The sequence below is a fragment of the Drosophila subobscura genome, chromosome J, assembly GCF_008121235.1.
Source record: "Drosophila subobscura isolate 14011-0131.10 chromosome J, UCBerk_Dsub_1.0, whole genome shotgun sequence".
NCBI classification, from domain to species: domain Eukaryota; kingdom Metazoa; phylum Arthropoda; class Insecta; order Diptera; family Drosophilidae; genus Drosophila; species Drosophila subobscura.
Genome location: NC_048532.1, coordinates 11,960,612 through 11,981,882, shown reverse-complemented (window position 1 = coordinate 11,981,882; position 21,271 = coordinate 11,960,612). Strand labels below are relative to the sequence as shown.

Here is a 21,271-nt window from a genome sequence, read left to right as displayed (position 1 = left end):
AACAAATATGTGAAGTGTGTCGGAAATGCTAATTTATGGTGGCATGAGCGCTTTGGGGTGTTGATTGAGATTGAGATTGAAGAAGTGCTTGAAAGATTGCTGGAATGCCTCAATGGAGGAGCGTAAGAGTCCCGCCTTCCAAGAAATATTCTTGGAATCCCCACTTAGATTCCTTAAAAGAATAAATGTCAACAAATTAAAAATATTATTTATGGTGGGAGATACCTAAGGAATGGTAACAAACCAAATAAGTCGAATAAGTTTGTCAGTGTAAGCTTTAAAGTTTAACGTGATGCATTGAGTGAAAACTCCCTTTTAAAATGTCATATCATAAATACAAACAATCTCTGTAATGGGAAATGTGAAATGTATCCAATTACCTTTTATTTGTTTGTATACTTCAGGCTCATTAGTGTTTCGCTTTAATTTAAATACATATATGTATATGTACATTTCATTTCTTTTATATTAACTAAAGTTAAACGTGAGCATTTAAGGATAAAACTCAAACAAAGGCTGAACAGCAGCACTATCCACTTTCCTATCTTTCTCTCTGTTCCATCTGCTCAGAGGTACTACCCAGTAATCCATTTTGAATGGAATGCGCTTTCCTTCCAGAACAAACAGTCAGAACAATGCAGGTGGGAAAACAGCTGGTGGCCGTGTGTTGATGTGTGGGTGGGATAATAGCAAGCAAATGCCAGGGACAAAATCAGGTATTCCATCCATCCACCACTCGCTCTCACATACGCCGCGATACGGTTAATGCCTCAAACGAAATTGCATAATGTTGAAATCAACGCGTACACATTCCATAATTAATACTAACGAGCCATGCAACCCTTCTGGGAGTGGGTAGTACATTCCTCTAATCCACTCTGCACCCATAGGATGCTTTGCTTTGGGCGCACTACTGGGCGGAGAGGGAGCCTAAAAGGATTTAATTAGAAGTTCTCTTCACATCTCCCTGGATTTTCTTCTTTTTTGTTTCTGCGTGCTGTTTCCTGGGTGTGGGTGTCAAGGTTGTTTGAATTGACCATCGGCAGCAGTTGACATTTGACTTCTTCTCGCATGCATACTCCTCGCACAGCTGCAACACTTCTAACACCAATTCGTTGCATATCCTCTTGCTTTCCAGGAAAACAGTCTTTTATTGCTTGCCTGCCGAGTGTCCGAGTGCCAGACTCTCCGTCTGTTTCTTTGTGTGTGTGTGTGTGTGTGTGGGCACTTGGCATACCCTAACCCATTCAGTAATCAAATTTTCTCAGAAGCAACACCAAGCTACCACACAGAGAGGGCTTTCTTCTTATCCTTAAAGTAGTGGGAAGGAAATAAGCCTCGTGTCTATAAATAGTCTAGATTTCTCGAAACTTCCGCTTACCTTACCTTACCTTTGTTGGAAATGATTGCCATTAGAAATGTCAAAGTTTAACTTTTAAACTGATTCTAAAAGGGAAAATGCTTCAATCTTGGGTCAAAATATCTACATGAACAGCCATCTGATGGGAGTATCTCATCTCTGTAGGAGTAACATTAAGGGTATTACCATGTTCGTTCTCCGACAAAGCTCAGAACTTCCCCTCTGGTATGTGTTTCTGTTTGTCAAACATGAATCAGGAAGTGCATGTGCCTCAGATTGAATTGCATCCTCTTGATAACTCTTGATATCCTTGCGCTTATGTGTATGTATTTCTGTATGTTTTTGTTGCAGTGTGAGAATCTGTTGGGACCCATAGGCGTCGCGCTGAACGGCCCCGGCCTAAGGGGCCATGACGCGTTGGCCCTTTAATCTACTACTCTTGCTGTCGGTGGCAGTGCGCGACTGTAGCAATCATCGCACCGTCCTCACCGTGGGCTATCTGACGGCTCTCACTGGCGAGCTCAAGACGCGTCAGGGCTTGGCCATATCCGGTGCGCTGACGATGGCCCTGGATGAGGTAAGTCTCTACTAATTGGAAGCTCAACGTTTGCGCTACAGTTTAAACAACTGCTTTGATAATTCCTACCCTTCCTCGTGTTAAAGGTCAACAAGGATCCGAATCTGCTGCCCAATGTGACGCTAGACCTGCGCTGGAATGACACCAAGGGTGATACGGTATTGGCCACCAAAGCCATTACCGAAATGATATGCGATGGCATTGCCACCATTTTTGGTCCTGAGGGTCCTTGTTACGTGGAGGCCATCGTCTCGCAGAGTCGCAACATTCCAATGATATCCTACGTAAGCTCCGAAATATTAACCCCGATTTATGCTTTCCCGCGCAGATAATATCATGCATCGCCTTTTTTTCCGCAGAAATGTGCAGAGTACCGTGCATCCGCCATACCGACATTCGCTCGCACCGAACCGCCAGACACGCAGGTGGGTGGTGGGAGAAGCAGAGAGAGACAGACTGGGGTTGTGGATGGGGGTGTGATTGCAACAGGTGGAAGGGAAGGTCTTGTGCGTCCATCCTTGTCCTGACTCTTTTGCTAAACAGGGCAGGGGATTATCTTTGAGAGAAGGAGAAAAAACAACAGCAACAGAGAACAGCCATAAGGATGTGAACCCAAGCCAAAGGTCATGCTATACGTATGACCACCCGCCCACCGTTGCACCCTTAAATACTCTTCTCTTTTTGGAGCACACTTGACAGTTCCCATACGTATTTTTGCAGGTCGTTAAATCGCTGCTCGCTTTGTTGCGCTATTATGCCTGGAATAAGTTCTCCATCCTCTATGAGGACGTGTGGGGCCCGGTGGCGGATCTGCTCAAGGATCAGGCCACCAAGCGGAACATGACCATCAATCACAAGCAGTCGTTCATCGACAATCGTGCCAAATGCTGTGAACTGGGTCTCGATTGCTGTCGCTCCGGCTATTGGTATCAGGTGGGTTCAAAAAACACCAGAAACATAATTCGAAGTGCAAACACTCACAGCACACTCTCCCCTTCGATCCTTTTATAGCTGGTGCAGAATACCATGAACCGCACTAGGATCTATGTGTTTTTGGGTGCAGCCAATAGCCTGGTGGACTTTATGAGCTCCATGGAGACGGCCGGACTGTTTGCGCGTGGCGAATACATGGTGATCTTTGTGGACATGATGGTCTACTCCGAACGGTAAGCGATCAGTTATTAATTCTGCACATTTGACTTAATTCTTTGGCTTACAGTGAGGCAGAGAAATATTTGCGGAAAGTGGATCAAATCGATCTCATGTCCAACTGCCACAGCACCGAGAAGTTCAACCAATTGGCACGCAGTTTGCTCGTCGTGGCCTCCACGCCGCCGACCAAGGGATATGAGAAATTCACAGAACGCGTGCGAACCTACAGCTCCATGCCGCCGTTCAATTTTGAGATACCCAAACTGTTTTCCCAAAGTAAATTTAGCAAGGTAAGCGTGCCATCCTCATTGTCATTGGCATCCCTTTAAACAACTACATGGTACGTCCTTTAGTTCATCTCGATCTATGCCGCCTATCTGTACGATTCGGTGAAACTGTATGCCTGGGCTGTGGACAAAATGCTGCGCCAGGAGACGCGAGTGCTCACCGATGAGGTGATCTTCGATGTGGCCAGCAATGGGACGCGTGTCATCGATACCATCATCAAGAATCGCACTTATATGAGTGAGTCCTGCCTGCTATTCCCCTTTATGTTTGCTAATTGAGTAAGTTTCTAGGCGTCACTGGTTCCACGATCAAGATCGATCGGTATGGCGATTCGGAAGGCAATTTCTCAGTGCTGGCGTACAAGCCACACAAATGGAATAACTCAAACGGTGTGATTTGCCACTATCACATGGTACCCGTGGCGTATTTCCACCAAGGCGAAGAACTTCCAGTGAGTGAGTCGTCTTCTCTTTTTTAGTTTGCCTTTTGCCTTAGACTTTGTGACTTTAAGTTGGTTCCGGACAACTCCCCCTAAATGGGAAATCCATGTGTACTCACGTGTATCTATGGTTTATCTTTCCTTTCTAAAGGAATACAAACTGATCAATGGATCTATAGACTGGCCCTCGGGCGGCGAGAAGCCTACGGACGAGCCCATGTGCGGATTTGCCAATGAATTGTGCAAAAAGGACGACACACACTACACATCCACAGTGGCAGCCGTGGTGCTGGGAGTGCTGCTCTTCTGCTCCGGCGTGATCACCATGAGCATCTATCGCAAATGGAAGATTGAGCTGGAGATTGAGGGTTTGCTCTGGAAGATCGATCCCAATGAAATCAAGGGTTATTCGGGTAACGAGATTGTCTCCTCACCCAGCAAGGTAAGTCGACAGTTGATGCTTTCTTTGATCCTCACTGAACTCTCTCTCTCTCTCTCTAGGTCAGTTTGATGAGCGCCCAGAGCTATGGCTCTCGCTGGACGAATCAGTTTGTGACCTCCACGGGTCGTCTACGCGGCGCTGTGGTGCGCATCAAAGAGTTAAAGTTCCCCCGGAAACGTGACATCTCCAGGGAGATCATGAAGGAGATGCGTTTGCTGCGCGAGTTGCGGCACGACAACATCAACAGCTTCATTGGCGCCAGCGTGGAGCCGACCCGCATACTGCTAGTCACTGATTACTGCGCCAAGGGCAGTCTGTACGATATCATCGAGAACGAAGACATCAAATTGGATGATCTGTTTATTGCCTCACTCATCCATGACCTCATCAAGGTAACTAAATGAGAGAACAAAATAGACAACAAAATGTAACCCTTGCTAATGTTCCTTTTGTTTTTGATCTGCAGGGCATGATCTACATCCACAATTCCCAATTGATCTATCATGGCAATCTCAAATCCTCGAATTGTGTTGTCACCTCGCGCTGGATGCTGCAAGTCACCGACTTTGGGCTGCACGAGTTGCGCCAGTGCGCCGAGAACGAGTCGATTGGGGAGCATCAGCATTATCGAAGTGAGTATCCAGTCGTTGCCCTGTGCTTGAGCTTCTCTATTCTTGAATCTACACTCTTTTTCACAGATCAACTGTGGCGTGCCCCAGAGCTGCTGCGGAACCATATCCATGGCAGCCAAAAGGGCGATGTTTATGCGTTTGCCATCATCATGTACGAGATATTTAGTCGTAAGGGTCCGTTCGGACAAACCATTTTAGAACCAAAGGATATTGTGGACTTTGTGAAGAAGCTGCCGCTCAATGGCCACGTGCCGTTTCGGCCGGAGGTCGAGTCCATAATAGAGGCCGAATCCTGTCCGGATTATGTGCTGGCCTGCATCAAGGACTGCTGGGCCGAGGATCCCGAAGAGCGGCCCGAATTCAGTGCCATACGGTACGCTACTCATTGACTTTTATCTCTTTATTTCTAGTAGTTCCAATAACGATTTAATTAAATCTTAATGTAGCAATCGCTTGAAGAAGATGCGCGGCGGTAAAACCAAAAACATCATGGACCAAATGATGGAAATGATGGAGAAGTATGCCAACAACCTGGAGGACATTGTTACCGAGCGTACACGTCTGCTGTGCGAGGAGAAGCTCAAGACTGAGGATCTCCTGCACCGCATGTTGCCACAGTCGGTGGCCGAGAAGCTGACCATGGGTCAGGGCGTTGAGCCGGTGTCCTATGATTTGGTATGAAGAAGCATTTAGCTTTAGGTATTTCTTTCCTTATGCTCATATATTTTGTTTCCCCAACAGGTGACCATCTATTTTAGCGACATTGTCGGCTTCACGGCCATGTCGGCAGAGAGCACACCGCTGCAGGTGGTTAACTTTCTGAATGATCTCTACACGGTGTTCGATCGCATCATCCGGGGCTATGATGTGTACAAGGTGGAGACCATAGGCGATGCCTACATGGTGGTAAGTGCCAGCACAGGACATACGCCCACACTCTCTCTGTATGGATCTCTAATGCATTTTCTTGATAGGTCTCTGGCCTGCCCATCAAGAATGGGGATCGTCATGCTGGCGAAATAGCTTCGATGGCTCTGGAGCTGCTGCAGGCCGTGAAGCAGCATCGCATTGCCCATCGTCCGAATGAGACGCTAAAGCTGAGAATCGGAATGCATACGGGCCCTGTGGTGGCTGGCGTCGTGGGCCTAACGATGCCGAGGTATTGCCTCTTTGGCGATACCGTCAACACGGCCTCGCGCATGGAGAGCAACGGGGAGGCGCTGAAGATACACATTTCCAACAAGTGTAAGCTGGCGCTAGACAAACTGGGCGGCGGCTACATCACCGAGAAGCGTGGCCTGGTCAATATGAAGGGAAAGGGCGATGTAATCACCTGGTGGCTGACGGGGCCAACGATAATGCGATACAGAAGAAGCCTGTGGACATGATGGACATGCCACCGCTGTTCTCGCGTCCCAGAAAGAGTCCGAAGCTTAATTCCGACTCCAGGCAGCCAAGTATTCAGGCCATGCACTTCTGCGGGACAGGATCGAGGCGTCAGAGCAGTGTGCCACGTCCGGCGGATGTCGAGTCCACGTACAGTCTGCAGGGTTCTGTGAGGGAGTCGCCGCGAGTCAGCAAGAGGGACAGGGACAGGGAGCGACCAGTCAATGGACTGGGCGGTGCACACTTTGTGGGCGGAGCACTCCTGGAGTCGGCTCTGGCCTCGCTCAGCACGCTGAATCATTCCGAAACAAATGAAACGAACTGTGATATGGATGGAGGAGTAGGAGGAGCGAGTCTAGTACGCCAGCCGAACGCTCTGCACAAGCCCCTGGCCATGGTGCGGCCCCACAGGATCATCAGTGCCACCCAGCTGCCCCTTGGCGAGGAAGACGACGCAGATGGCACCACCGTCTCACAGGTGGACGTGGAGATGCTCCTGAGGGAATCTCGCTCCCTGGACCCCATGCCGTGGCAGCATCTGCGCAAGCGGCACGAAAGGGTCAAGCTCCCACCCTCCAAGCTGTCTAAAAACAATTCGAGATCCCTGGACACGGGAGTGTCGCTGATAAGCGGCAACCAGAACGGTGATGTGGAGGGAAGCCAACTGGAGATCGACGACGACATGTCCGCCAATCCAGTGGATGCGAACGATGGCTACGACGATGAGCTGGGTCTGCTCATGCGGCACGACAACGGCCAGCTGCCCACGCTCCGCTACTCCGGCAGCTTCCCCAATGCCAATGCCCATGCCCATGGCCAGATCAGCATCGTTCCCATCGGCGGCAGCTCCAGCCGCAGGCGCACCAGCAATGTATCCTCCGGCAGCTGTGCTAAGCATCTGAACAACAACTGCAATGGAGGTGTGAATATCGAGGACGATTTGGAGTCTCCCCTGCTGCAGCGTCAGGCCTCGCTCTCTGTGCCGCCCGAGGAGATGTTGGCGCACAACAAGCGCTGGCACTCGCTGGAGCACATGGATCCGGGCGGTGGCGGACACGGGAACAGTGTCAGCTATGCGGCCGACATCGATGGCCCTGTCAGTGGATTGGACATCTTGGGCGGTTCCTCCTCCAATCAGCGTCCAAGAGGAATTGGTGGCGGAGGTGCCGGCGGCGGAGCCACCAAGCTGGGCAACTGGATGGCCAATTTCTTCAAGGGCAACGGAGTGCGCAGCGGTGAGGCTAGGCGAGTGGGAATCCTGCCCACCGGTGTGCAAGGAGTAAGAGCTGGATTCACGGATATGACGGCAGCGGCAGCAGCCGGTGCCCGAGATCGTGAGAGTATAGTGTAGAGAGTAGGATCTAAGAGGATAGATAGCAGGATAGAAGGATGGCGGAGGATGGGAGGATAATAAGTTGGAGGTGAAAAAGTTACTCAGGAACCGTGTCGAGCAGGAAACGATTGTCTTTTGGCTTATTTCTTCGTTTTATGTATTGTAGTTTGTATCATCGATCGATCGAAACTATTTGTGTGCCTCTGTGTTGGGGATATGCATCCATATATGTACAAACCTCTTCACCTCGAAATCAATAGATTATCTACAGCTTGTCGATGTGAAATGGGATGGAAAGTACATATAGGTATATTTTTTGTGGAATTGTTGCAATTTCGAGGAATCAAATCAAAAGAATGATTAAAGCATTGCATATACATATTTGATAACGCTACCCTACATATAAATATTGGAGAAGCCGAAAAAACCGTCTAGTCACAAGGTCTTCAGACTAGTTATTGTTTTATATATAATATATAAATATATATATGTATACCATATACACACCCACACATCTAAATGTACGTTTGTAAATGTAACACAACCACACACACACACACATATTTATATGAGGAAACAGAAACAAAAACATATATTTGATGTAAATGTAATTGAAAATGTTTGCTTTTCTATACAAAATGCGATGCAGCTTAAAGGAAAACTAGGTAATTTATATATTTCGAAAATCAAAAGATGGAAAATTGATGTATCAATGTGTTTTGCTAGTATGTAATTAAGTGCGTGTGATTGTATGTATTGGTTAAGTCCTTAACAGTAAATGCATAATTTTAATTAATTAATTATGAACGAGAATTGTGAGCAGAGTTGCGAAAAAAGGCCCGATATGAGGTTTTTTTAGCTATGTGTATGTATGTATATTTTTAAAAGAAATTTGTTAAATTTGCCATATATAAATACAAAGAAACAAAAAGGATCTGAGTTTTTTGGATGGCAAGGCATTTAATAACTTTTACAAGCAGAAATGCAAGGCCTAGTAAATATATGTATAGCTGTATGGTTAGTGGTTCCACTCAAGTTGTTTACCTGTTTATAAAGAGGGGTCTTAAGTGGGTTAAGTTCGCTCATAATTTATGGTATATTGGTAAATAATATAGTATATTTCGTCTACTCTTTAGTATATCTCTGAGGGTCAGACGATAAAGCGGTCACACTGCCCACCACATACAAAACAAAGGCGATTTTTGGGTATTTTATTAAATCTCACTGGAAAACTCGCGCATTTAGTTATTGTACATTCTCCTGATCCCCCGTCCCCGCCTGCTTGTTGCGCTTGTGTAGATACTTCTTTTGCATGTTGACGACAAGCAAAGGAACGTTTTTACACGCAGAACAACAACGCACGCCCCGCGACCCTCGCGACGCAGCCAGTGCAACACATTGAGATGCAAAACTACGGCGTTGGAGCCGCAGCCGCGACAGCAGCAGCAGCTCCAGCCGTCAAACGCCGTACGGACAGCTATGAGGCTGCACAGCATCACCCCCAATCGCCTGAGAGCGATGAGGACTACGTGAACACCAGGACACTGCATCGACAGGCCCACCTCCAGTCCACACCAGTGGCCCCCGTTGTACCAATGCCTGCTGTGCCTATCGCTGCTGATGGTGGTCCCATTTCTGTAGAGGGTCATGTGGAGCAGCCAGAGTTCTCGGGACCCACCTCGTCCGCCTCCTCCTACCACGAGGAGCGCATGCGACGTAAGCTGCAGTTTTACTTCATGAATCCCATTGAAAAGTGGCAGGCGAGGCGCAAGTTCCCCTACAAGTTCGTCGTGCAGGTGAGTGACTCGACGTTGAAGATCCGCCTCATATTGTCGCTTAATTGTCAATTGTCCCGTGATGCCTCTTCCGCAATGTGGAAACTCGGACTGGGGGCGGGCGCTGCTGTGTGTGACACATGTTTTTGCTAAATTTACAGTCGCTTTTTAATCAGGGGGGCCTCAAGCTTTTTGTTTGCTTAGCGCTTTGAGCCTGTTACTCAAAAGGTCCAACTTTCGAGCATAGTCAACATTTAGACACTTAAGCGTTCTGCTTGCATTGTTAAGCTCTCTTCGCTTATCGATGCCTTATCTGAAAGGTCTACTAACTAAATATAGGACAGACATGCACACATACAAAGTGTGCGCAATAAACTTGGAAAAATAACTTATATTTTACGGCTAGATGTACGCTGGCCACACGTACAATTTAGCAACATTATTCAATAGTATGATAAATGCTAGCTTTTTGGGGGTTTTTTTTCGGATGATTAATTTCAAAGTGTTTTGGGAACTGAACTTGTCGGGAACTCCATGGCCCCAACAATGCTTAGTAGTCGTGATAGAACCAGATTTTTGGATAGATACAAAGGAAATATGATAAGGTTCTTAGATCATTGAACGGCCTTATCTGTGTTCTCAAATAATATGCATACATAGATGTACATATGTTTACATACTCGTAGAGGAAAGCCCACACACCTTAATTAGATTAAGCAAACACACCCCCACCCCACTTATTTATATCGTATGTATCTACCCTCCTTCTACAGATTGTAAAGATCTTTCTGGTGACGATGCAGCTGTGCCTTTTTGCCCACTCGCGGTATAATCACATTAACTATACGGGTGATAACCGATTTGCCTTCTCGCATCTGTTTCTGAGAGGCTGGGACTCATCGCGTGAGGTGGAGAGCTATCCGCCTGCGGTCGGTCCCTTTGCCTTGTATTTGAAATCGGAATTCTATGCCACAGTGCAGTACGCAGTCGACGGCTATGCCAATGTGAGCCGATCGATTGGACCGTACGACTATCCCACGCATAACAATACGATGCCCGCGCTCAAGCTTTGCCTACAGAACTATAGAGAGGGTACCATATTTGGGTTCAACGAATCCTACATCTTCGATCCCCATATCGATGAGGTATGCGAATCGCTGCCACCGAACGTGACCAGCATCGGAGTGGAGAACTATCTTAAGCAGCGCGGAGTGGAGGTCAATTTCGCATCTCTGGTTTCGGCACAGCTGACGTTTAAGATCAAGACTGTGAACTTCAAGGCGAATGGTGGACCCTTGTCGGCTCCAGACTGCTTTAGATTCGACATAGCCATCCTGTTCAACAATCGAGACCATGATGGCCAGATGTTGTTGTCACTGGATGCCGAGGCCACGCGATTGAAGTGCCATGGAGCAACGGATTTCATTTCGGAGGCGAACTTTGACTCCATGTTGAGGAGTGTGCTCAATATATTTGTCCTTTTAACCTGCGCCTTATCCTTTGCCCTGTGCACGCGAGCCCTGTGGAGGGCATACCTGCTGAGATGCACGACAGTTAACTTTTTCCGGTCGCATTTTGGCAAGGAATTGAGCTTCGACGGCCGCCTGGAGTTTGTCAACTTTTGGTGAGTTCGAAAGAGCAATCATTTCACAGAACATCTCACTGATTGCATGCATATTTTCAGGTACATCATGATTATTTTCAATGATATCCTGCTGATCATTGGCTCTGCGCTTAAAGAGCAGATAGAAGGGCGCTACTTGGTTGTGGACCAATGGGATACCTGTTCCCTGTTCCTGGGCATCGGAAACCTGCTTGTGTGGTTTGGAGTGCTGCGGTATCTGGGATTCTTCAAGACCTACAATGTGGTGATACTCACTTTGAAAAAAGCTGCCCCAAAGATTCTGCGATTCCTGATCGCCGCCCTCTTGATCTATGCTGGATTTGTGTTCTGCGGCTGGCTGATTCTGGGCCCCTACCACATGAAGTTCCGCTCGCTGGCCACCACCTCAGAGTGTCTCTTTGCGTTGATCAATGGCGACGATATGTTTGCCACCTTCGCCACCCTGTCGAGCAAGGCCACCTGGTTGTGGTGGTTCTGTCAGATTTATCTGTATTCCTTTATATCGCTCTACATTTATGTGGTGCTGTCGCTGTTCATTGCCGTCATTATGGATGCCTACGATACGATTAAGGCGTATTACAAGGATGGCTTCCCAACCACCGATCTCAAGGCATTTGTTGGTACCCGCACCGCCGAGGACATCAGCTCAGGCGTCTTCATGACCGATCTGGATGACTTTGACCAGACGAGCTTTGTGGATATTGTGAGGAGCATTTGTTGCTGCGGCTGCTGCAGGCGCGAGCAGGAGCCCGTCCAGCCCAACAGTGGCTACACCAGCCTCTCGAGTATTATGAAATAACTGGGTGCGCCATAGATAGTTTCGAGTCTTCGTAATTTTTTGTTGTTGTTGTTTTTGTAGTTAGTGTGTCATCAGCTTTATGTGTGTAGTCGCGTGTTGAAATTGTTATTAGCTTTTTGTATTAATTTGTTAATTACCAAAGCACTTTAACCGAGAGAATCCCCAACGTACGTACCTACGAGAGAATTTCCAACAAACAGCGGCTCAGAATCACAACTTTGACCATGGAATCGCTGCTTGCATTTGTAATGAACGATATTATGTGTGTGATATAAGTCAGTACCAGAACCAGAACCAGAGAACAATAGAAATTAAAGTATGGGAGCTATTTTTGCCGGGAATATGGATATGGATCAAGTGGAGATCTGCCATGGGAACAATTGCATCCGAAACGAGTTTACGTACAAATATGAAATATGAGTCACTGCATATAAATGCCTAACATTAACAATACAGAAGCCCTAGGTATGTAAATACAAACATATGTAAGTATCCAATAGGTAAATTTATTCTATCAATAACCAAAATCCCACAATAAACTGTAAACTGTATACAGAAATTACAATAAAGTTAGAAAAGTCCTGTATATTAGTGATCCGAGATCAGCCCATAAACCATAAATAGCTGAGAGAAACCTCGTGCCTGGCGCCTTCCTCTTTGAATTTGATCGATACCATCATGGCGACTAGATTTTGTCAGACATCAATATTATATACTCGATATGTGTTTCCTATCGATAGCTCACATTTGTGTGTTTGCAGCCCTGGTTACAAAAAAAAAAACAACGATATGTGTGTTTCCTATCGATAGCTCACATTTGTGCGTTTGCAGCCCTGGTTACCAAAAAAAAAAAAAAAAGAGCAGAAAATGCACAATATTATTGAAAAAATAACAAAAAGGTTAATTCAAGCATTAAAAACGTAATTAAAACGATGAACAGTCTTGGCGGATACCCCAGAATGGCATCTGCAGTACAAGGAAAAGGGGGTAGGTACCAAACAGACAGCCGGTGTTGCCTGTCCCACCTGATGGATGATCATTTTGCAAATGAAATTTATTTTTGGTGTTTTCAGTCTGCATCACCCTGAAGCGAAAGTTGGATGACTCGCAATTGAGTGACCCCGAGGAACGACAGAAGCCAACAATGCCGACCATTATGGCGAGAGGATGAACAGACGCACATTGATTACAGAGAATGTGAGTAAATCAGCGGTACGCATTTAATTCAATCATATAATTGATTGGAAATCTTGTTTTATTTAATGTGTTAAATGACAGCGATGCTTATTGGTTGCTTCTTTTACAACAGAGCACGTCAGCCGATGGGCTCTAGATCCGCAAAGATGCCGCCGCCGAGCGGGCTCTTCGAGTATTCGTTGGTACTACTGAAGCTGAACATTTGGGTTAGGGCGACTCGCCACTAGCAAAGATCCTGAGGTAGCGGATAAGGATGCGTCAACTGCTGGAGCTGGATGATCTGGCCTTGGCCTATGGTACTCATTTACTTCATGGCGAATGGCTTCATTGCCAGCTACTCGGGAGTTCCTATAGCTAGGCATGCCCCGGCTCTACAGGTCTTTGACGACAACGTGGTGCTGCATCCCAACGAGGGCTGATCGCAGGTTGAGCTATACAGTGCGCTATATAGTGTCCACCGAGGCACTGAGAAGGTAAGGCATTGATTCTGCCATCAGCTATCTTTTTACATGTTCCCGTTTGGTGTTTTTCAGACAATTGAAACGGTTTTCGGAAGCATGGAGGTGAAGGATGAGGATCGTACTCGTGACTGGCAGGTCTCCGATAAACAGATTGCCGATGGGGACCAATTCGCCAACTATGTGGTCTAGCAGGATTCGCCCCGTCAATGCACCTTTCTTCCCGCAGAAGATCGAAGACACAAGCATAATCGACTCCTTTTTGTGCTGCGATCAGGAGTTCAAGATCTCTATGGAAGTGGCAGATTTTCATGTCGGTCTAGGTTAAGATTACCATAACACATAACTACCAATATTGTAAACAATGGATTGACATAAGTTTTGTATACCAATAAAAAGTGTAGCATACTTTCAAGCTGCTCAGTAATATATGTCATTTTTCCAAGCATCTTTTGGGGGCTGCTTTGATTCGAAAAAGTGTGGCATACTTTCAAGCTGAAAAGAACGCTTTTACAAAAATGCGTAAAACAGCGATATCCTGCAGTCCTTGAGGTCCTTGATAGATTCAAATGACGCAGGAGACATTTCCGCACACGAAGAGGTGCGTCATGTCCTGATCCGACAGGAAACAGCCGAGCTATGGCATTGTTTAGATTTTAGTTAAAAACATCCTTAAAACATCCATTATCCTTAATATCCTTGCATCCGAAAGGATTGTAATCGGACCGGGATATTGTCCCGATCACGAGGAGGTGTGGCATGTCCTGATCCGACAGGACACAGCCAAGCTATGCCGTTATAGGGATTACATTTAAAAACATCTTTAAAATGCCATTATCCTTAAGGTCCTTGCATCCGAAAGGATTGAAAATGATAAAGGACATTCTCCTATTCACGAGGAGGTGTAGCATGTCCTGATCGGCCCCCAAATGAAGGAGCAAACAAGAAAACAAAAATGTCCAGTTGTTGTTGTCCAATTTATGTTGTTGTTGTACAATAAAAGTTGACGTTTTCACAGTGGCGTCCCCACTATCATGACGGCCTCTTCTGGAACTAAAATAGCGTAGTTCAAGAACTGGCCGCTCTGTGTTGGGGCGCCACTGTGTACTTTTGAAATTGCCTCGCTCAAATGGCCGAAAACTGGAAAAATTCCAGACCAAGTACCAGGCGAACATAAATCAGCAGAAGGTAGCTGGTTTCTATTTTTTCAATATTGTCAAGAGCTGGCTGCTATGAAACTCGGCGGTTTTTTTTGAATCTCAAGTCATTAAAGGTATGCACCAAATCGCAGTTCCAAAGGACTCTTTATGTTGTTGTTTCTCCTTAATTTGGGGGCCGATCAGGACATGCTACACCTCCTCGTGAATAGGAGAATGTCCTTTATCATTTTCAATCCTTTTGGATGCAAGGACTTTAAGGATAATGGCATTTTAAAGATGTTTTTAAATGTAATCCCTATAACGGCATAGCTTGGCTGTGTCCTGTCGGATCAGGACATGCCACACCTCCTCGTGATCGGGACAATATCCCGGTCCGATTACAATCCTTTCGGATGCAAGGATATTAAGGATAATGGATGTTTTAAGGATGTTTTTAACTAAAATCTAAACAATGCCATAGCTCGGCTGTTTCCTGTCGGATCAGGACATGACGCACCTCTTCCTGTGCGGAAATGTCTCCTGCGTCATTTGAATCTATCAAGGACCTCAAGGACTGCAGGATATCGCTGTTTTACGCATTTTTGTAAAAGCGTTCTTTTCAGCTTGAAAGTATGCCACACTTTTTCGAATCAAAGCAGCCCCCAAAAGATGCTTGGAAAAATGACATATATTACTGAGCAGCTTGAAAGTATGCTACACTTTTTATTGGTATACAAAACTTATGTCAATCCATTGTTTACAATATTGGTAGTTATGTGTTATGGTAATCTTAACCTAGACCGACATGAAAATCTGCCACTTCCATAGAGATCTTGAACTCCTGATCGCAGCACAAAAAGGAGTCGATTATGCTTGCCTTCTTCGATCTTCTGCGGGAAGAAAGGTGCATTGACGGGGCGTTCACTCTCCTGCTAGACCACATAGTTGGCGAATTGGTCCCCATCGGCAATCTGTTTATCGGAGACCTGCCAGTCACGAGTACGATCCTCATCCTTCACCTCCATGCTTCCGAAAACCGTTTCAATTGTCTGAAAAACACCAAACGGGAACATGTAAAAAGATAGCTGATGGCAGAATCAATGCCTTACCTTCTCAGTGCCTCGCTGGACACTATATAGCGCACTGTATAGCTCAACCTGCGATCAGCCCTCGATGGGATGCAGCACCACGTTGTCGTCAAAGACCTGTAGAGCCGGGGCATGCCTAGCTATAGGAACTCCCGAGTAGCTGGCAATGAAGCCATTCGCCATGAAGTAAATGAGTACCATAGGCCAAGGCCAGATCATCCAGCTCCAGCAGTTGACGCATCCTTATCCGCTACCTCAGGATCTTTGCTAGTGGCGGGTCGCCCTGGCCCAAATGTTCAGCTTCAGTAGTACCAACGAATACTCGAAGAGCCCGCTCGGCGGCGGCATCTTTGCGGATCTAGAGCCCATCGGCTGACGTGCTCTGTTGTAAAAGAAGCAACCAATAAGCATCGCTGTCATTTAACACATTAAATAAAACAAGATTTCCAATCAATTATATGATTGAATTAAATGCGTACCGCTGATTTACTCACATTCTCTGTAATCAATGTGCGTCTGTTCATCCTCTCGCCATAATGGTCGGCATTGTTGGCTTCTGTCGTTCCTCGGGGTCACTCAATTGCGAGTCATCCAACTTTCGCTTCAGGGTGATGCAGACTGAAAACACCAAAAATAAATTACATTTGCAAAATGATCATCCATCAGGTGGGACAGGCAACACCGGCTGTCTGTTTGGTACCTACCCCCTTTTACTTGTACTGCAGATGCCATTCTGGGGTATCCGCCAAGACTGTTCATCGTTTTAATTACGTTTTTAATGCTTGAATTAACCTTTTTGTTATTTTTTCAATAATATTGCGCATTTTCTGCTCTTTTGTTTTTTTTTTTTGGTAACCAGGGCTGCAAACACACAAATGTGAGCTATCGATAGGAAACACACATATCGAGTATATAATATTGACAAAATCTAGTCGCCAAGAAACGGTGGTATGTATTAAATTCAAACAAGAAGGCGCCAGGTTGTCGAGATCTTTTGACGAACGACAGTCTAGAATCTTGATCCTCACAGTTCTAAGGCTCAGGGCATCCGATTATATACATAGCATACAAAAAACTTAGATACAAATTATAAAATTCATAAAAATGTATAATAAATGCAATTAATAGTCTTGTCAGGTCGTAATTCACATACAATTGCACCGATTCCGTAATCGTAAATGCGTATCTGGCTTCAAATAAATGCTTGTTTTGCGTGTTTTACTTGTATTCCTGATTCAGCTGGCGTCCAATTAGCCAGCGTCTGATCTCAGAGGTGCCGGCCCCTATCTCGTACAGCTTGGCATCGCGCAAAATGCGTCCCGTTGGATTCTCGTTGATGTAGCCATTGCCGCCGAGGATCTGAATGGCATCCAGGGCAACTTGGGTTGCCTTCTCGGCGCAGTACAAGATGACGCCAGCGCAGTCCTTGGGGCTGCGGTTCCCTGCATCGCTGGATCTGGCCACAGTGTAGAGATAGCTGCGACAGGCGCTCAGAGTGGAGTACATGTCCGCCATCTTGCCCTGAAGGAGTTGAAACTCGCCGATAAGCTGGTTCATCTGCTTGCGCTGATGAGCATAGTCGAAGGATATGTCACATGCGGCCTGCATTAGGCCCACTGGTCCGGCGGCCAGCACTAACCGCTCAAAGTCCAGTCCAGACATCAGCACATAGACACCCTTGTTCTCCTTGCCCAGGACATTCTTGGCAGGCACTTTTAGATCCTGAAAGACCAGCTCACAGGTGCTGCTGCCACGCATGCCAAGCTTGTCCAGTTTTTGTGCCACACTGAAGCCCTCCCAGGCGGTCTCCACAATGAAGGCCGTAATGCTATGCTTGTTTGGGACATCGCTGCTTCCCGTCTTGGCGTACACGATCAGGGTATCCGCATCAGATCCGTTGGTAATCCAGAATTTACTTCCGTTCAGAACGTAATAGTCGCCCTTGCGCTCGGCGCGCAACTTCATGGACACCACATCGGAACCTGATCCGGGCTCGGACATGGCCAATCCTCCAATGTGCTCACCATTGCAAAGCTTCGGCAAGTATTGCTCCTTCTGCTCGGGTGTACCATTTTTGGTCAGCTGATTAATGCAGAGATTGGAATGTGCTCCATAGGACAGGGCCACGCCACCAGCCGCACTGTAGAAGAAGACTTGGAAGTTATTTATCGACACACTGACATATTCTAGCTTACCGCGAAAACTCCTCCATGATGATGCAGTGGTCCAGATAGCTTCCACCAGTGCCGCCAAAGTCCGGCTCCGCCGTGATGCCGAGGAATCCAAGATCGCCAAGCTTCCTCCAGAATGGACGCATATCCCTGAGGATGCAGATTATCGTTAGATATATCCCCTTTCCTATTGTCATTACCTACTTGAAGTTGTCCAGCTTGTCAATCTCCTTGGCGTAGGGCGCCAGTTCCTTCTGGAAGAAATTGAAGGCAACCTCGCGCAACTTTTGCTGATCCTCATCCAGCCCGAACATGGCATCGTTGACAGGATAGTGGGCCAGAGTTCGGGTGCAGGGCAGCTGGCGATTGCCGTGCTGCAGCAAAGATCTGCAGGATTTCGCCACAAATCTCAGGGCCATCTTCGCGTTGTTTTTTTGGCAGTCAATATGGAACCATAAACTATTATCTAACCTCCTCCTCCGATCAGCTGTGCACACTCGCCACTTGAAACCATCGAGTGTGAATCAAACAGGTGGCAAGTTTGAGAAGAGGGAAGATCTGATCCAATCATTACATATTCTGCAAGAAATACAATTTAATTCATGTGAATTTAATTGAATTTTCATTATTACATTAATAATCTTTTAAGAACAGATACAACTGGGTGGCAGCGCCAGAGCGATCTGGCCACTTAGCACAGACAGCAAGAAAGATACAAAGCGGAGTAGTTTAGGGCATATCTGGATGATGGTAGTATCCAAACAATTTTCTAGCCATTAATTTAGCCAACTAAAAACAGTGTTTAAATAGGAAAATACACAAATGATCTCTGTGCCCAAAGGCGCTGCCAGTAGGTTAAATATAGTGTGACCATTTTTAAACAGTATGGCAACACTAATGATACAATTTCAAATTTGAATCTGAAACTCGATTCGATCTGCGCATGACTCTCCATTGTACTCAAATAGTTATTACCATTTGTTGGTGCACAAGTAGGACTCTTAGGGTGATGGTGTTGTGCCCAATAAGTAAAATAAATTCGTAATTATTGGCTCTGCGCAGGACTCTACAATGGCAGATGTCTGAATGCAAGGACTGGCTACCCGTTTACCCGCCACGGGACGCCGCCGAATGCCGGGCAACGCAGCGGCAACGAAATATGCCGACATCAACAATAGCAACAACCACGACTATGGCAGAGAACGAGCAGAGCGAGCACGGTGCAGGCGCAGGGATAAACATAAACAGGAGCCGCAGTCAGGCTAGAGCCTTGGTCTAAATGGAATTAAAAACGCTGAAACCCATCCAATCAGTCCCTCAGTCGGTGCCCATTGCTGTGCGTTGCCCCGCGGAGCGTCTCCTTAGTCCGAGTCGCGCGTTCCCTTGGTTTCCAATCCCTTTAGCCCCGTGGTCATGGAATTTTGTTCCTTGTGTCGTGTGTCCGTCAAGCATAATGCAACACTTGTAATGATAATTAATTAATTGGACGTGCGGGTCAGCAGGGAGAGCAGAAGAGAGGCCGAGACCGATGTGCAGCAGCCACTGGAATTACAAATGAATGAAAATAGAAAAAGTGAGAAGAGAAGGGAAAATTTAACCCAAATAATTGAACAATTCGGCTAAGGCAAATCGATAAATATCCTAGCCATAGGCCATAAATAAGTTGCCACCAGTATACCCATTGGCAGCTGAAGTAGCTGGCTCACGTGTGTGCGTTTGATTAATGGTGCTACCCAGAGACACGACTCAGCCTACGCCCCCGCCTCCACAATAGGCGTAACCTATTGTCGTTCTCCTCGTCGTCGACGTCGTCGCCGTTGTCGCCGTTGTTGTCTATATCCTGTCAATCAACTCTAGAAACGCAACTCAATGAGGACACTGTTTTTATTGTAGGTAACAATGCCACGTTCCCTTGGAGCCATCAGCCATCCATTGCTGTTGTACCGTGCACGCTTTCGATGTGTAGTCCCCCATTAAGGGCTTAGAGTCATGTCATCCACCGCATTGCACCTGCACGCGCCATCAAAGGTCAAAGATCAAGGTGTTCTTGTCTACTAAGATTTATTAATCACACTTATACGTAGCCCTGGAATAATGGGGGGAAACTGTCACTTTTTTATGTAATCATCACCCAGTCCCAGTGCTGGGAGCCACAGCTCCCCACCCCGCCCCACTTTCACAGTAATTAAATGCCGCCTAGGTCTATAAACAGATCTCACTGTCAGTGTCTGCTGCAGCATTCTTGGGATATTTGTTTGGGGTTTGTTTGCGGCTCTGCTCCGCCATGCTCTTAATGCCAAGTGGAATGAACTTGATGAGGCAGCAGTAGCAGTTGCCACTTTTGTGTACGAGTGGGGCGGCACAAAGGCAGCTTTGATGAGGAGGTAGCGCCACTGGCAGTGGCAACAGTAGCAGCAACATCTCGAGCCCCATCCGACATCCGCGCTGGATGTAGTGCGGCAATTGAACTCTGCTGTTGCTGCTTCAGCTGCTGCTCCCCATAAACATGTCTGAAACACAAAACATGCAATCTGGGGGCTCAACAACTTGAACTTGTTGTGTCTGTCCATTCTACAATACATTTGATGAGCCCTACCCTCCCTCCGCTTTTGTTTTTTTATTATTTCCAACGACTATTTAATGTGGCCCCCGTCTAGAGGCCATTAAATCTTTCACTTTACTTTCTTTTGTTTTTATGATGCGTTCGCATTGGTTTAATTCACATTTAAAGCATTTCCAAATGGTTTAAATTGGACATATAGAATAGACACCTTCATTGATTCATCGGAACGGATTCGTTCACATAGAAAATGATTCGTTTTCAGACTATGAAGTGGCGGATAGAACTGAAGTGGATAGAACTGAAGTGGAGAGAAACTTTAAAGTTGTAGACTTTAAATTGTAAAGGAAACATATCGAATGATAGAATCTATCATCTTTTCCCATTCTTCCCCCCCATAAACTCCTCGTAATTAATGGGTATTTTGGCAAACGAAATCTCTTCCAATTGATTTGCGTGGCGTTTCAAAGGTTGGCATGCCACCAACTCTCTATCGATGAAGCTGTACTCGTATCTCTATAAATACACTTGAAATGCGAAATAATGTGTGATAAGCAAATGCATTTGCCCCGGCGCTCCACCAGCCACCGGACGACTCGCTGAATGAAAGGCAATTACACAGCGGACAGAGCACACAGCACACGGCAGCGGTACCGAAAATATATTTCCATCAGAGAACACGGCACGAACCGGAGCGGTGCGCAGCGGTCGCGAGCAGCGTGTGACCAGTGACAAAAAACGCACAGAGTCCAAAAGTAAAACCAACTAAAAACAACAAAAACAACAAAAAAGCTCTCCGAGATCGCGCTGTCAGCGTTGCTTGGCATTAGTCGCGCTCGGGACGGCACGGC

The 21,271-nt window shown here is 46.4% G+C and overlaps 3 protein-coding genes and 1 long non-coding RNA gene across 4 annotated transcripts in view; 3 read left to right on the top strand and 1 right to left on the bottom strand.

Moving 5' to 3' along the window:
• The window catches only part of LOC117895402 (receptor-type guanylate cyclase Gyc76C-like), a 37,697-nt gene extending 29,497 nt beyond the window's left edge, over nucleotides 1–8,200 (top strand). The window contains 16 exon segments of the mRNA XM_034803031.1: nucleotides 1,712–1,937; nucleotides 2,024–2,221; nucleotides 2,297–2,362; nucleotides 2,658–2,870; nucleotides 2,949–3,103; nucleotides 3,157–3,379; nucleotides 3,443–3,614; nucleotides 3,668–3,828; nucleotides 3,968–4,258; nucleotides 4,318–4,650; nucleotides 4,725–4,890; nucleotides 4,957–5,263; nucleotides 5,337–5,565; nucleotides 5,632–5,796; nucleotides 5,865–6,237; nucleotides 6,240–8,200. Coding sequence (XP_034658922.1) covers nucleotides 1,770–1,937; nucleotides 2,024–2,221; nucleotides 2,297–2,362; nucleotides 2,658–2,870; nucleotides 2,949–3,103; nucleotides 3,157–3,379; nucleotides 3,443–3,614; nucleotides 3,668–3,828; nucleotides 3,968–4,258; nucleotides 4,318–4,650; nucleotides 4,725–4,890; nucleotides 4,957–5,263; nucleotides 5,337–5,565; nucleotides 5,632–5,796; nucleotides 5,865–6,237; nucleotides 6,240–7,627 — 4,608 coding nt within the window. The 5' untranslated portion in view covers nucleotides 1,712–1,769 and the 3' untranslated portion in view covers nucleotides 7,628–8,200.
• A 623-nt stretch (nucleotides 8,201–8,823) lies between these two features.
• LOC117895401 overlaps nucleotides 8,824–21,271 on the top strand; it is a 33,296-nt gene continuing 20,848 nt past the window's right edge. The window contains 3 exon segments of the mRNA XM_034803029.1: nucleotides 8,824–9,405; nucleotides 10,158–11,008; nucleotides 11,069–11,759. Coding sequence (XP_034658920.1) covers nucleotides 9,013–9,405; nucleotides 10,158–11,008; nucleotides 11,069–11,759 — 1,935 coding nt within the window. The 5' untranslated portion in view covers nucleotides 8,824–9,012.
• On the top strand, nucleotides 12,656–13,657 carry LOC117895411. Its single transcript, XR_004648926.1, has 4 exons — nucleotides 12,656–12,794; nucleotides 12,881–13,004; nucleotides 13,117–13,477; nucleotides 13,538–13,657. It is a non-coding gene; the product is annotated as an uncharacterized LOC117895411 (long non-coding RNA).
• Nucleotides 16,777–18,365, bottom strand: LOC117895406 (isovaleryl-CoA dehydrogenase, mitochondrial). Its single transcript, XM_034803039.1, has 3 exons — nucleotides 18,065–18,365; nucleotides 17,885–18,010; nucleotides 16,777–17,829 (listed from the first exon to the last, which is right to left on the bottom strand). Exons 1-3 carry the CDS (start codon nucleotides 18,277–18,279, stop codon nucleotides 16,908–16,910), a joined length of 1,263 nt encoding a protein of 420 aa, XP_034658930.1. The 5' UTR covers nucleotides 18,280–18,365; the 3' UTR covers nucleotides 16,777–16,907.